At 38.5% G+C, this 12,751-nt stretch overlaps 1 protein-coding gene across 1 annotated transcript in view; it reads right to left on the bottom strand.

Annotated features, from left to right (window-relative positions):
- Positions 1 to 463: 463 nt before the first annotated feature.
- Positions 464 to 12,751, bottom strand: part of LOC129734862 (protein mono-ADP-ribosyltransferase PARP8-like) — a 160,065-nt gene continuing 147,777 nt past the window's right edge. The window contains exons 19-26 of the mRNA XM_055700203.1: positions 12,639 to 12,687; positions 11,282 to 11,394; positions 11,060 to 11,132; positions 7,937 to 8,006; positions 4,929 to 5,005; positions 3,933 to 4,002; positions 2,018 to 2,102; positions 464 to 848 (exon numbers count right to left, since the gene is read on the bottom strand). Coding sequence (XP_055556178.1) covers positions 746 to 848; positions 2,018 to 2,102; positions 3,933 to 4,002; positions 4,929 to 5,005; positions 7,937 to 8,006; positions 11,060 to 11,132; positions 11,282 to 11,394; positions 12,639 to 12,687 — 640 coding nt within the window. The 3' untranslated portion in view covers positions 464 to 745. The remainder of the gene's footprint in view (positions 849 to 2,017; positions 2,103 to 3,932; positions 4,003 to 4,928; positions 5,006 to 7,936; positions 8,007 to 11,059; positions 11,133 to 11,281; positions 11,395 to 12,638; positions 12,688 to 12,751) is intronic.

The following is a 12,751-nucleotide window of genomic DNA, read 5'->3' as shown; positions in this document are numbered from 1 at the left end:
GGTTGGGGGGGAAACCAAGCAGCCACAGATGACTGCCTGCCACTTCATCCACACAGGCCCCCTGGTTAAAAAGTTTGAGGACCCCTGGATAAGACAGTTTTTCCAGAGAAGATAAAGAAAACTAAACATACACCATCAGTCATTACTTTTTGCTTTGTTTCACTCATTGCATCAAAAATGTACTGTTATTTTAACCTTTGATTCTAAATCCTAGCTGCATCTGTGTAAAAAAATCAAAGATATCTGCAGGTAACCAATCTCTTTAATTTGACATGTTCCAGATAACCTCTTATTGTGTTTAAATATGAAATAGTTACTTATTGCAAAGTATCATGCATGATACAGGTGCTCCGCTATAAAATCTTCTCTCTTGCTTATAATTAAGTCATTCTAAACTTAAAATACTAGTGTACAGTACTAAAACCTCCAATTGAAGTTTAATATAAAAATAACAGCAGAAAGCTCCTTTTTAAAGTCTGTTTATTGTGAACAATCCAAATGCCTGTTTAATTATTATTAGTGTAGTATATTAATAGACTTTGCACCCCTACAGTTGCTAATTCATACCATCTCAGGTATTTTGATGAGATAAGAAATACCAAGTAAGAAAGCATTAAGTATTCAAAGGGTTAATTTGCTTAGAATAATAACAATAAATTAGTTTTTGCATCTTCTTCAGTTCAAAATCCAGCTTTGAGACAGAGGAAGGCTTCGAATTCACATCAATTAAATAAGAGTGGCCTTTTTAACCAGTAGCAGTTTGATTGCCAATGACTCGAAGAATCTCTTTATGAATGCTTGGTTCCTGTGTATTTATACTTGTATCACCCACTTGACCATCTTCATAACTAAAAAAAAAGTACAGAAAATCAAATTAGTGTTTTATTAAACACATCCAAAACTGTTTCATTCAATAATCAAGAGTGTTTATTCCATATGTTAACATTTTCTATTAAAATGCTCTGTTGCACTTCACTGTTATATGCAGATCCTAAAATCTAGAGTGAAGGGTGGTAGGGCTGCCATTGTCATCAAAACCCTGAGGTTGAATAACTCACTAGGACCCAAAGGGGACTTCTGCCAGCACCTGGCCCACCAAGGCATGTTAGCAGCTTCCCTCTTACTGGAGATATAAAGGAAAAGGCTGTTTCTGCAGCTGCTCCCAGACCACCCTATGTGAGGCTGGTGCCAAAGCATGCACAATGTATCACAATGCCTGCAGCACCCAAACTGTCACAAGTGGGCCTCCACTTAGTGGTGACACCACAACAACCTCCAGGGGTTTTCTCCTTATGAGAAATCACCTGTATTAAGGATTTGCATGGATAAAACAGTCCTGAGCACTGAAAACCCCAGTGCTGGTCAATCTGAAGTCAGCATGCTCCTCCAACTGGTCTGCATGATTCTCTTTGCAGGGATGAAATCTATGCTGATATATAATTACAAGTCATAGGTGAGAGGGGAAATGCTCACATCATAGACAGGAAGCCTTTAACAAATACCTCAGCTTTAAAACATACATCCAAATAGAAGAGATTTTTTACAATATATGGATAGACTTACTGTAATGCTATTGAGTGGGAAAAATCAGTAACTCTCCATTAATTTATTCTATAACTAAACATCTACTAAAACTTTGTCACTAACTTATACATGTATTTCTTAGCAAAAATACAGAGATATATAAAAAATGAAGTGATACTTTAAAGCAGGGGTCCTCAAACTTTTTAACCAGGGGGCCAGCGTGGATGAAGTGGCAGGCAGTCATCTGCGGCTGCTTGGTTCCCCCCCTCCAAACCCCGGCAGGGGGCGCGGGGGGGTTCTGTAAATACCAGGGGCTGGATTGAGGACCCTGGGGGGCCGTGTCTGGCCCACGGGCCGTAGTTTGAGGACCCCTGCTTTAAAGAATTAGGAAGAAACATCTTTTATCTACTTCATTTACAGCTATTGGAAGGAACATGGGGAAAAAGGCTTAGAATGGACAGATGTTGAATGTTAAAAGCAGCTTTGTACTCACACAAAGAAAAATCTTGTACACACATGATCCGTATTGGGAACTACCCATATCTCTCCATGCTTGTGCAGATCGGATGAAGTTATCACTATCAGGGAAAGAATAAATTTCATAGTGATGAAAACACGCCTGGAAAATACTGTTTTAAAATATTTGGTTTTTTAAACACTTTAAATAGGCTTCTGGGAATGTGTAATTTTCCAGTGCATGTTTGTGGCATGGCATAGACTCCAAGTTGGCTGCTAGTACAAACAGGGAGATGAACTTGATTCTTGTTTCCAAAATATATTTTCCAGAAAACACAGATATATGGGAGCCAGTTCTTCACTGGAATGAAAAATTAAAAAGTATATTTATTAAAAACCAATTTTAAATGGCCATAGGGCTGCTAAGGAGCATATGAGTCAACTAATCAGACTTTGGAACAGAAATATTTGTGTTTGATGATGGCTGAGACAAAAATAAGATATGAAGGATAAAGCCTGAAACTGAGATACCACAAATTTGAGATTTGCAATAATACCAAATATTAAAAAAAAAGAAGTATAGCAATTATGACTCAAGGAGATCACAAAGCCTGTGAAAACTTGTTCAACATTTAGAAAACAACAATGTATCTGATGATAGGTTATTTACCAACAGAATTAGGACAACACGGGAAATAAACCTTTTTATTGCTAGGTAGAATCATTACTATCAATCTGTATTTGAAAAGATTTTTATAAATGCATTTAAACACTGCTATGAATAAAAGCATATTCAATTTTTATACCATATCTTCCATGAATTGTAATTTTTAACAAACATTTTTCTCTTGTAATTAATTTTAAAATCTATATTAGCCACCTCCCCTAAACACTTATTTTCACAGAAAAATGAAGTGAATATGAATGTCATAAAATATATTTTACATTTATTTAAAATTCACCCTTATAAGATCCATGATCTGTTAATAAATTTGAGGAAAGAATGACATAGATGAAAGTCCTTAGGAAAGACGTAATTTATATTTAGAAAGGCCAAGTAAATTCTAGTAAATCCTAGATTAATTTCATATCTTCTTCTGAAAGTTTTAGAACTTATGTATTTTTCTGTTCAGATCAAATTGTATTTTCATGTTAAATGACATCTTAATCATATTAAATATTTCACTTGAACATTCTCAAAAATATATTAAAAAGCAGCATATATAGCTTAAAGCTTCCGTTTTGAAATAACATCTTTTCCACTGTCTGTCTGAATTTTTACTTTTAAAAAAACCCTGAATTTAATTTATTTTCTTTTTGTTTGGCCAGTAAGACTACTTACCAATTACTGGTATAATTCTTATTCACATTTTATAATTTGTTGTTCTCAAAATCTGCTGAGGTTTCATTATAACTAAATAAAAGTATAGCCAAGTCTTTCAAGAACTACCATACTCATATGCACTGGATTTTAACTTCACAAAATTTCTGAAGCCATCAGAGAGAACAGACTGGTTACCAGACGAACAGTATATTTGCCTGAGAAGTGAAATATTATTTGGAAATTCAATAGGAAAGCTGTTTTTTCTGACTTGTAGGTGTTTAATGCGTTTGTCAAGAGCTTGCAAGAAGTCACCTTTTAAAATAAAGACCATGACTTGGGTTATATTGATGGCTTAGGAATATGATCACATTTGAAAGACAGACCAGATGAGTCGTCAGTACGTGCATATTATTATTTCTTGAAAATTCAGCATGTGTTACAAATTTTGTTTGAAGAGGGAAACATTCTGAACTGAAATATAAAGGTCAGCTATTAAACAAGTACTGGTATGCCTACCAGTAGTCTCTTAGCTAAAACCAACCAGTACTGGAACTAAAGGTCTCACTGATTTGCATCCAGTAACACCACGTCCATGACTAAAACAGTTTTTCAAGGGCTTTCAGCTTACCTTCACATAAGGCTATGCATTTTAAGTTACGGCTTTGCAAAAATTGTGACTGTTGTCCTTTCTTCTGTGTCTGAGATGTAAAAACATGAGAAAACTTAATTAGTGCAGTAAGACAAACTGAGTGAAAAAGTAACAAAGGAGAGGGCTGCTATTTTCAGTGGTTTGTTAATGAACAGAGATAGAGGCAGTCTTTCTAAAACATTTCTATTTTATTTCTAAATGTAATAGAATTTCTAAATACATTTATATTATTTTTCTGGATTATTGTAGGAGGGATTTGAACTCCTTTATCCAGAAAGAAAAGTCCCTATTATTACAGAATGAATAATATTATTGGAACTATCAGACAGCAGAAAAAAATAATTACAAGGTGAATTTGATCATCAATTCTTTGGCCACTACCCTGATATTTTACTGGTCTTCTCATATCTGAGGGCTTCTGCTGTTACATACCAATCTCTCTCCAAAGCAAGATTATTCTGTAGTTTTTACATGTTAACGATGGAGACAGATGTAATATTTCTTTCTCAAAATTTATCCCTACACATAAATGCTATGTTTGCTTTAGATAAAGCAGAATTCTAATGGTTTAATATCTTAAAACTACGACAAAGAAAAACTGACTTGCTATCAATGAAATGCTACTCCTTTCTCAGCAATAACCACTCTCAACTCCTTTTGCATGGTTCTTCTGCAAGTCTAGAACTCAGAAAGCAAGGGCTTGCTAAGGGTAATAATGCAATCTGTACTTTGTTTTCTTTCTCTTCCCAAATACAACTACTTGAAAAAGAATGGCACAGGTACCTGCAGTACACTTTGTAAATTGTTACTAAAAGCAGTTGGGCTGTATTTGATGGTTGCAGTCTCTGAAGTTCTTGATTGCATTCAATGAAATAAAACTTTTAACTTTCACAAAGGGAATACTGCCTCTTTTTCAGCTACCAAGTTCCCAAACGTAAAACCACAAATCTTCCAGAGATAGTTAATGTACTGTACCTGTGATGTATTACTGCCCTTACTGCCTGAAGCTGGTTCATCTTTAGCTGACACTTTCTGCTGCTTCTTGTTCATCCCTAAGAATATTAAAATCATGTAAGATACCCTGGCGTATAAATACTTTCACAAGCAAAGTATGGAGAATGAAACAGGTAGCACAGTGGGAATCACAATCCTCTGCATGGCAGTCAAAAAGCTAGTTAATTTTGTCATAGAATATTTAGATTTAATCCTGCAAATTGCCAACACATCTGCATGTGTTGCAAAGACCTTAGGAAAGTCAAATTAACATTAAGCAGATGCAAAAACAGATAAACATGAGCTTAAATGCCACTGAATTCAGCTCTTAGGTGGTTGCTTAAGAGTTGCATGTCAGCATGTCTTGAGTTTAACTGACCCTATTCAGGTTGAAATAACAGTCTGATTTACAGTGGGTAGAACAGTAAAATCATGAGAGAAAAGACTTTAAATATTAATCTTTAACACTTTAGACTTATTAAAAGTCTAAATTTTTAGGAGTAATTAATTTATTTAAAGGCAGTTTAAAAGTCTACCTTGGTTTAATTAATTTATCTACAGGTAAAAGTATTAAATTATTTGTCACCCACCTTTGATCCAATTTCCATCTCAGAAATCTAAACACCTACATTCATGCCTTACATTTCTCTTATAGTCTACACGTTAATTTATATAAAATTCCTGTATTGTATGCTATTACAGGCTTCCTTGCTTTTCCAGTATCCCATATTTCTTGATAGCTTGCACACACAGACTGAATTACAGAGAAGTTTAAGTCTATGAAGTAACAGGGAGTGTAGGACTCCTCTGTGGTTTTTAATGGCATCAAATATTATATACTTCATGGGAATATAGGCCTCCTTTCTGGAGGAAACTGGGTGGAAAGGACCAAAAAAAAGATAGAGATGAGAAAAAACACATTGAAGCTTACAAAGCAACATTGTCCAAAAGGAAGGGCATTTTGTGACATAATGATACTGCAACCTGCATTTTTAGTGAGTCCTAAAGAGCTTCCTTACTTGTGTAATCTTTGAAAAGCTAAAAGGGCATTTAGAGATTACTGACACCGAAATTCAGTAAATACTAGTAAAAAATACTGAACTCTAAAAATTAATTGTGACATTACCTAAAAACACTGAAAATCAGAAAACATAACTAAAACTCTCAGAATTAAATTTACCTACATGCACAAAAACACACATTCAACTATACCAACACTTTAATATTTGAAGAAACATAGACATTGATTTGATGGATGGACCACTTGGTGGATAAGGAATTGGCTGGATGGTCACACTCAAAGAGTTGTGATCAACAGCTTGATGTCCAAGTGGAGACCAGTGATGAGTGGTGTCCCTCAGGGGTCCATATTGGGACCAGTATTATTTAACATCTTTGTCAGGGACACAGACAGTGGGATTGAGTGCACCCTCAGCAAGTTTGCAGATGACACCAAGCTGAGTGATGTGGTTCATACTCTAGAGGGAAGGGATGCCATAGAGAGGGACCTAGACAGGCTAGAGAAGTGGGTCTGTGCAAACCTCATGAAGTTCAACAAGGCCAAGTGCAAAGTCCTGCACCTGAGTTGGGGCAATCCCAAACACAAGAACAGGCTGGGCAGAGAATGGATTGAGAGCAGCCCTGAGGAGAAAGACTTGGGGGTGTTGGTTGGCAAGAAGCTCAACATGGCCCAGCAATGTGCGTTTGCAGACCAGAAAGCCAATTGCATCCTTGGCTGCATCAAAAGAAGCGTGACCAGCAGGTCAAGGGAGGGGATTCTGCCCCTCTACTCCACTCTCATGAGACCCCACCTGGAGTACTGCATCCAGCTCTGGGGCTCCCAACATAAGGAGGACATGGACCTGCTGGAGCGAGTCCAGAGGAGAGCCACAAAGATGATCAGAGGGCTGGATCACCTCTCGCATGAAGACAGGCTGAGAGAGTTGGGATTGTTCATCCTGGAGAAGAGAAGGCTCCACGGAGACCTTATAGCAGTCTTCCAATACCTAAAGGGGGCCTACAAGAAAGCTGGAGAGGGACTTTGTACAAGGGCATGCAGTGATAGGACAAAGGGTAATGGCTTTAAACAGAAAGAGGGTAGACTTAGATTAGATATTAGGAAGCAATTCTTTACTGTGAGGGTGGTGAGGCACTGGAACAGGTTACCCAGAGAAGTTGTGGATGCGCCCTCCCTGGAAGTGTTCAAGGCCAGGTTGGATGGGGCTTTGAGCAAGCTAATCTAGTGGAAGGTGTCCCTGCCCATGGCAGGGGGTTGGGACTAGATGATCTTTAAGGTCCTTTCCAACCCAAACCATTCTATGAAACTGCAAATACAACATAACTAAAGGAAAAAAAATCACTGTAATTTAAAATCTCTATGAAAGTTTCTTAATATACACATTGGTGTATCATGTTTCTATTTTGCTTCTATTTTTTATTATTTTTTATTTTATTCTTACATGGAAAACTCTGCAACACTCACTCATGGATTTATTAGTGGGACAAATTAGGTTCCCTCCCCTTCTCATGCTAAAATAAACACACTGTCCTGTACTTTCTATGTAACCTTGACATGGTGATACTTGAAAATATTTTTAAACATATACAGTTGAACACGTATATTGATGAATTATTTATTTTGTCAGATCAGGTCCTAAAAGCCCATGAATTCATGACAGACATTGACAAAAAAATCACAAACCCGAAGTTGGATTTCTACTGCATAATCAGGACCTGCTCCATTACACACAGCAGCCATTATTAGCTACTACTTACTTAACGCACAGTATCAATATACTCAGTACCTTGGAAAATGAGGACAGTTATTAAATAAGGGAACTTCAATTTTTTTATTTTTTAAATAAATTAAATCTTGGCCTACAAAGATAAGATTTACTAAAGTGTTGTAAACAGTGAAGCTGGTAAGAAAAGCAGTAGACTAAGATACTCCCCTATATTTCTCCAACTTTAGAGTGATTTATAAATATCACCTGAGTAACCAAATGATATGCTTGACAATGGACTAAGGTAGATTCCACTTCCAAACATTGCACCATGGAGCTGAAAAAGAGCGGAGTGATTGTTTAACATTAATTTGGTTATCTGGAAAAAATAATAGTGATAGGCACAAGTCCTAATGTAGATAAGCATCTGCCTCACTGCACTAATTTATTGTCCAGTGTTCAAAGAAGTCTTTAAAAATAATCATGCTGTGAATATAAAATTAAACGTATATTCTGGAAACCATGTCCAAATACCCAAAGATAATTTTACATCAGATTTATATTAAAAAATTGCATTTTCTGTTTTTAAATCTAATATTACCATGGAGGATGCTTCTGTAGGTGGTCAAATACACTTCAGACTTAACAAGGATGAGCAAGCTCAGCATATCTCACATAAAAACCTTGGCAGGAACCACAACCTAAGCCACCCTTTGTGAATTGCCATCAACAACAGCTACTTTTCTTTAAGGTAACAAATGAAGACACAGTGATAACACTGCACATATACTATAGAAAAATTCAGTCACTAGTTCAGCCTGAGTACTAAAGGAATGGGTTCAATCAAGCTTTTGCCTGAGCCAATTCAGACATGCATATCCCATTACTACTGGACTGTGCTTTACCCACAAAGCTACCAGATGTCTGAAAAGAAGAAAGGAATGGAAAGGGAAGACTCTTCAACATCACTTTTCTGCATCACAGAGCTTGGTCTAAGCAACAAAACAGCACTTTTTATTAGTGCTGTGGCCATTTCCTTGTCTGGAATGGGGGGAAAGCATGGGTTTCACATCTCCAGGGACTGACTGCTTTATGTGGAAAAGTCTTTAAAGAAAACACACAAAGTAGTTGTTGGAGCACAAACGAGAATCCAGAGTACCTCCTACCCAAGTAGATATTATGACCACTGGGCTTTAGAGTCATGCTCACACTTACGTCTTTCCTCTGACCCAATGACACATTGTCTCTGCAACGTGGCAGAAGTCCAATAGGAATGTGCAATCATGCTCTCACCCCTTCAGATCCTACAGTGCTGTATAGGATCCTTGGTGAGTAGATATTTTTTCCCTGACTGGTTCTATATTGGGTTTGTGTGGCAAAGTTCTGGTAGCATGGGGGCTATAGGGGTTACTTCTGTGAGAAAATGCCAGAAGCTGTCCACATATCCAATAGAGACAGTGCCAGCTGGCTCCAAGATGGACCCACCTCTGGCCAAAGTCAAGCCAATCAGAGACAGTGGTAGTGCCTCTGTGATAACATATTTAAGAATGGGGAAAAAACCTGTACAACAAACTGCAGCCAGAAGAGAGGAGTGAGACTATGTGAGAGCAGCAACTCCACAGACACCAAAGTCTGTGAAGGAGGGGGAGGAGGCGCTCCAGGTGCCAGAGCAAAGATTCCCCTGCAGCCCATGGTAAAGATCATGGGGAGGCAGGCTGTCCCCCTGCAGCCCATGGAGGTTAATGGTAGAGCAGACATCCACCTGCAGCCCATGGAGAACCCCATACTGGAGCAGGTGGATGTGCCTGAAGGAGGCTGTGACCTTGTGGGAAGCCTGTACTGGAGCAGGGTCCTGGCAGGACCTGTGGACCCATGGAGAGAGGAGCCCAGGATCAGGTTTGCTGGCAGGACTTGTGACCCCGTGGGGCACCCATGATGGAGCAGTCTGTTCCTGAAGGACTGCACCCTGTGGAAGGGACTCATGCTGGAGCAGTTCATTAAGAACTGGATCCTGTGGGAAGGACTCACATAGGAGAGCTACCTCCCATGGGAGGGACCCTATGCTGGAGTAGGGGATGAGTGTAAGGAGTCCTCCCCCTGAGGAGAAAGGGGCAGCAGAGATAATTTGAAATTAACTGACCACAATCCCCATGACCCATCCCGGTGCGCTGCTCAGGGGGGAGAAGGTAGAGAAATAAAGGGTGAAGTTGAGCCTGGGAAGAAGGGAAGGGGGGGGGGGGGGAAGGTGTTTGTAAGTTTTGGTTTTATTTCTTGTTATCCTACTCTGATCTCAGTGTCAATAAATGAAACTAGTTTCCTCAAGTTGAATTTGTTTTGCCTGTGATAGTAATTGGTGAGTGATCTCCCTGTCCTTATCTTGACCCATGATATTTCTGTTATATTGTCTGTCCCCTGTCTGGTTAAGAAGGGGAGCAATAGAGTGTCTTCGGTGGGCACCTGGTATTCAGCCAAGGTCAACCCACCACGGGCTTGTACTGTGGTAAGCAGAATGAACTGGGCTCAGGATATGTCCTAGTTGTGTAAGAGATTTAAAGATGTTAACTTGTGCAAAAGTCTTTACTGCTTCCTCCTCTTCCCAGTATCTCAACTCTAAAACCCTTTGTTCATGCTTACTTTTTTGTCTACTTTGGTGACTTTTGGTGTGTAAATCCTGCTTTTTGGGGAAAAAAAAACAACTTACAAAGATGCCAATAGAGACAGCCAAACCATTAAGAGGAACAGCAGATATTTCTATTCCCTTTTTTCATTTTTTCCTATTCCCCAATCCTTAGTAAGCAGTCTAGGATCCTCCTTCAATGTCTCGTTGACTCAGCTCCAGGGAATGACCTGTCAAAACCCTGATGCTAAAATACTCAGAATTACAGCTCCCCAGTCCCTCTGATACTGCCTACTTTGCTCTGCAATAGCGTCTCCTGATGATTCAGTCTGAAAAACTGAAGTTTGCAATAGCTCCCTCCTGGCCAGTACACTCATATCCCCTTCCCAAAGAAACCAGAGGAGAATAGAAGATGCTGTAAACCCAGCTTCTGTAAGCCTAGTATGCTCTTGGGTCCTATAACAGGCATAGATTACATAGCTCTAAGTTTTAATTCCTGAGACTGCTTTTAAGCAGTATGGAGCTAAGCCTCCTGGAGGTGCTTCTGTGTAATGTAAAATTGAAACACTGATTCCACCAATGGTATTTTAGCAGACACATTGTTTTATTTTAATTGCTTCAGAAATTTTTCCAGGAAACAAGGGTATTTGAAGTCACCCCTTTTTGCCATCTGTAAGGCTACCAGAACCAAATCCCTTGAAAACTCACCTAAGCTTAATATGTAACCAAACATGCACAAGTTAGCTAAAGTCTATAAGTAGTCTGCTATTTACCTGCAGCCTTGTATTGGAAGCAACAACTAAACCGTTCCTCAGGATGGAATGCCAATTTTCAATGTGTGAACCACTGAAAGAGTTAAATGTGTTAAAATGTACAGTACAAAATGAAATCAGTAATCCTTTAAAACAATAGATTCCCAGCTGTAAACATCAAATTGTGAGAACAAAAATATAGCATTTTAGTAACCTTTAATTAATATGAATGTATGTACTCACTGAAATGCAAAGGTACTTCCATAGAGATTTTTAGCAGCTCGGAAATTGGATTCTTTGGCTGGTGGACTACTGAGAAGTAGGAACTGGTGGGGAGTGTGCATAAACTTGAGTTGCTGTAAAATATAGTAGCGTAAAGTTGATTAACACAAAAGCATTGTATTTCCATAATGATAGTTCTTAAGATGCCATACTATTTCACACAATATATGACTGCATTTAAATAACTACATGAACAAAGTTGAAGTTGGTCTCATTTACTGTCGGATTTCAGGTAAAAACTATGGTAAAGTGCCCTTCAATTTATGAAACATATAGAGGTTTCTGAAGCATACTTCAGCTTAATATGGCTCTAGTAAAGTAATTAAATTGAACAATTTCATTATAGTATTCTGATCAGAGCAGGCTTTGAATTAAGATATGAAAGGCTGCAGATTACTACACCTTTATTCAGAAGATCAGCGGCACACATACTCAGAAATTAATCTCAGCACCATCCCTCTAAAGTTCTAGAGCTATATTCTTTGTACAGCATACTCTTATGCAGATCTCCTGATAGATCATGCTTGTATACTGCTTTTTGTACACTTCATCTAATATTCTATGGGGTAACAAAACAAATAGTGATGTTCTTCTCAGATAGCTGTTATAGCACTATCAAAACTAGCCAGTTGCAACAAGGCTTTTACCATCCCATACCAGGTTAACTTCAATAAGTAGTTCCCAAGCCTTGCCCCAGCACAGCTACCAATCCCCCACAAGGTTTCAGAAGTTCATTTACTGTCCATGCTGTTTCTTCAGGCCAGACCACCCTGCTTCTTCCCTCTCTGGGCTCTTCTTTCAACCAGCCTCTCCTCATCCAGGCCCCCTGCTTCTCCTTGGGCCTCTCCTTATCTCACCTACATCCCAAGCACCTTCTTCCAGGTTTCTCTCCATCCACAGCTCCCCTCCCATACCCCTTACAGCTATTTAACTACTTAGCAGGAACTAGCCACAGCTGCACATTATCCACATCAGCCAACCCACTGCCACTGAGGCCAGCCCACAGCTGTATATTATCAATGCTAATTAACCCAGCTTCATTCCTCTGTAATTCCTCTACAGATGACTATAAGGTAGACACTTTCATTTGAGCTACTCATCTCAAAGAGGCTTTTTCTGAGCATTATTCCTTTGACCTATTTTAGATATTCACAACATGGTTCTATGAGTTATGACCTGAAACTGCCTATTTCTCTCCCCTGTCTATTAATGGAGCCCATGTGATTAATTTGAATGTAGACACATTTGGACAAGAGAGTCCCACCTAAAATACTAATATGTGCCATGAGAAAATAATAAAGAACCTACAGACACTTACCCTATTCACTGGTAGCTTCACAATATGTGATCTATTACTAGAAATAACCCTAAAATAAGAAACAGTTAGATGTATTAGACATAATAACCAAAGAAAACTTTTCTTCTTAAGCA

The sequence above is a fragment of the Falco cherrug genome (assembly GCF_023634085.1).
Source record: "Falco cherrug isolate bFalChe1 chromosome W unlocalized genomic scaffold, bFalChe1.pri SUPER_W_unloc_1, whole genome shotgun sequence".
Taxonomy (NCBI): Eukaryota; Metazoa; Chordata; class Aves; order Falconiformes; family Falconidae; genus Falco; species Falco cherrug.
The sequence above is the reverse complement of the archived record's forward strand: the minus strand, read 5'-3'. Positions and strand labels throughout refer to the sequence as shown.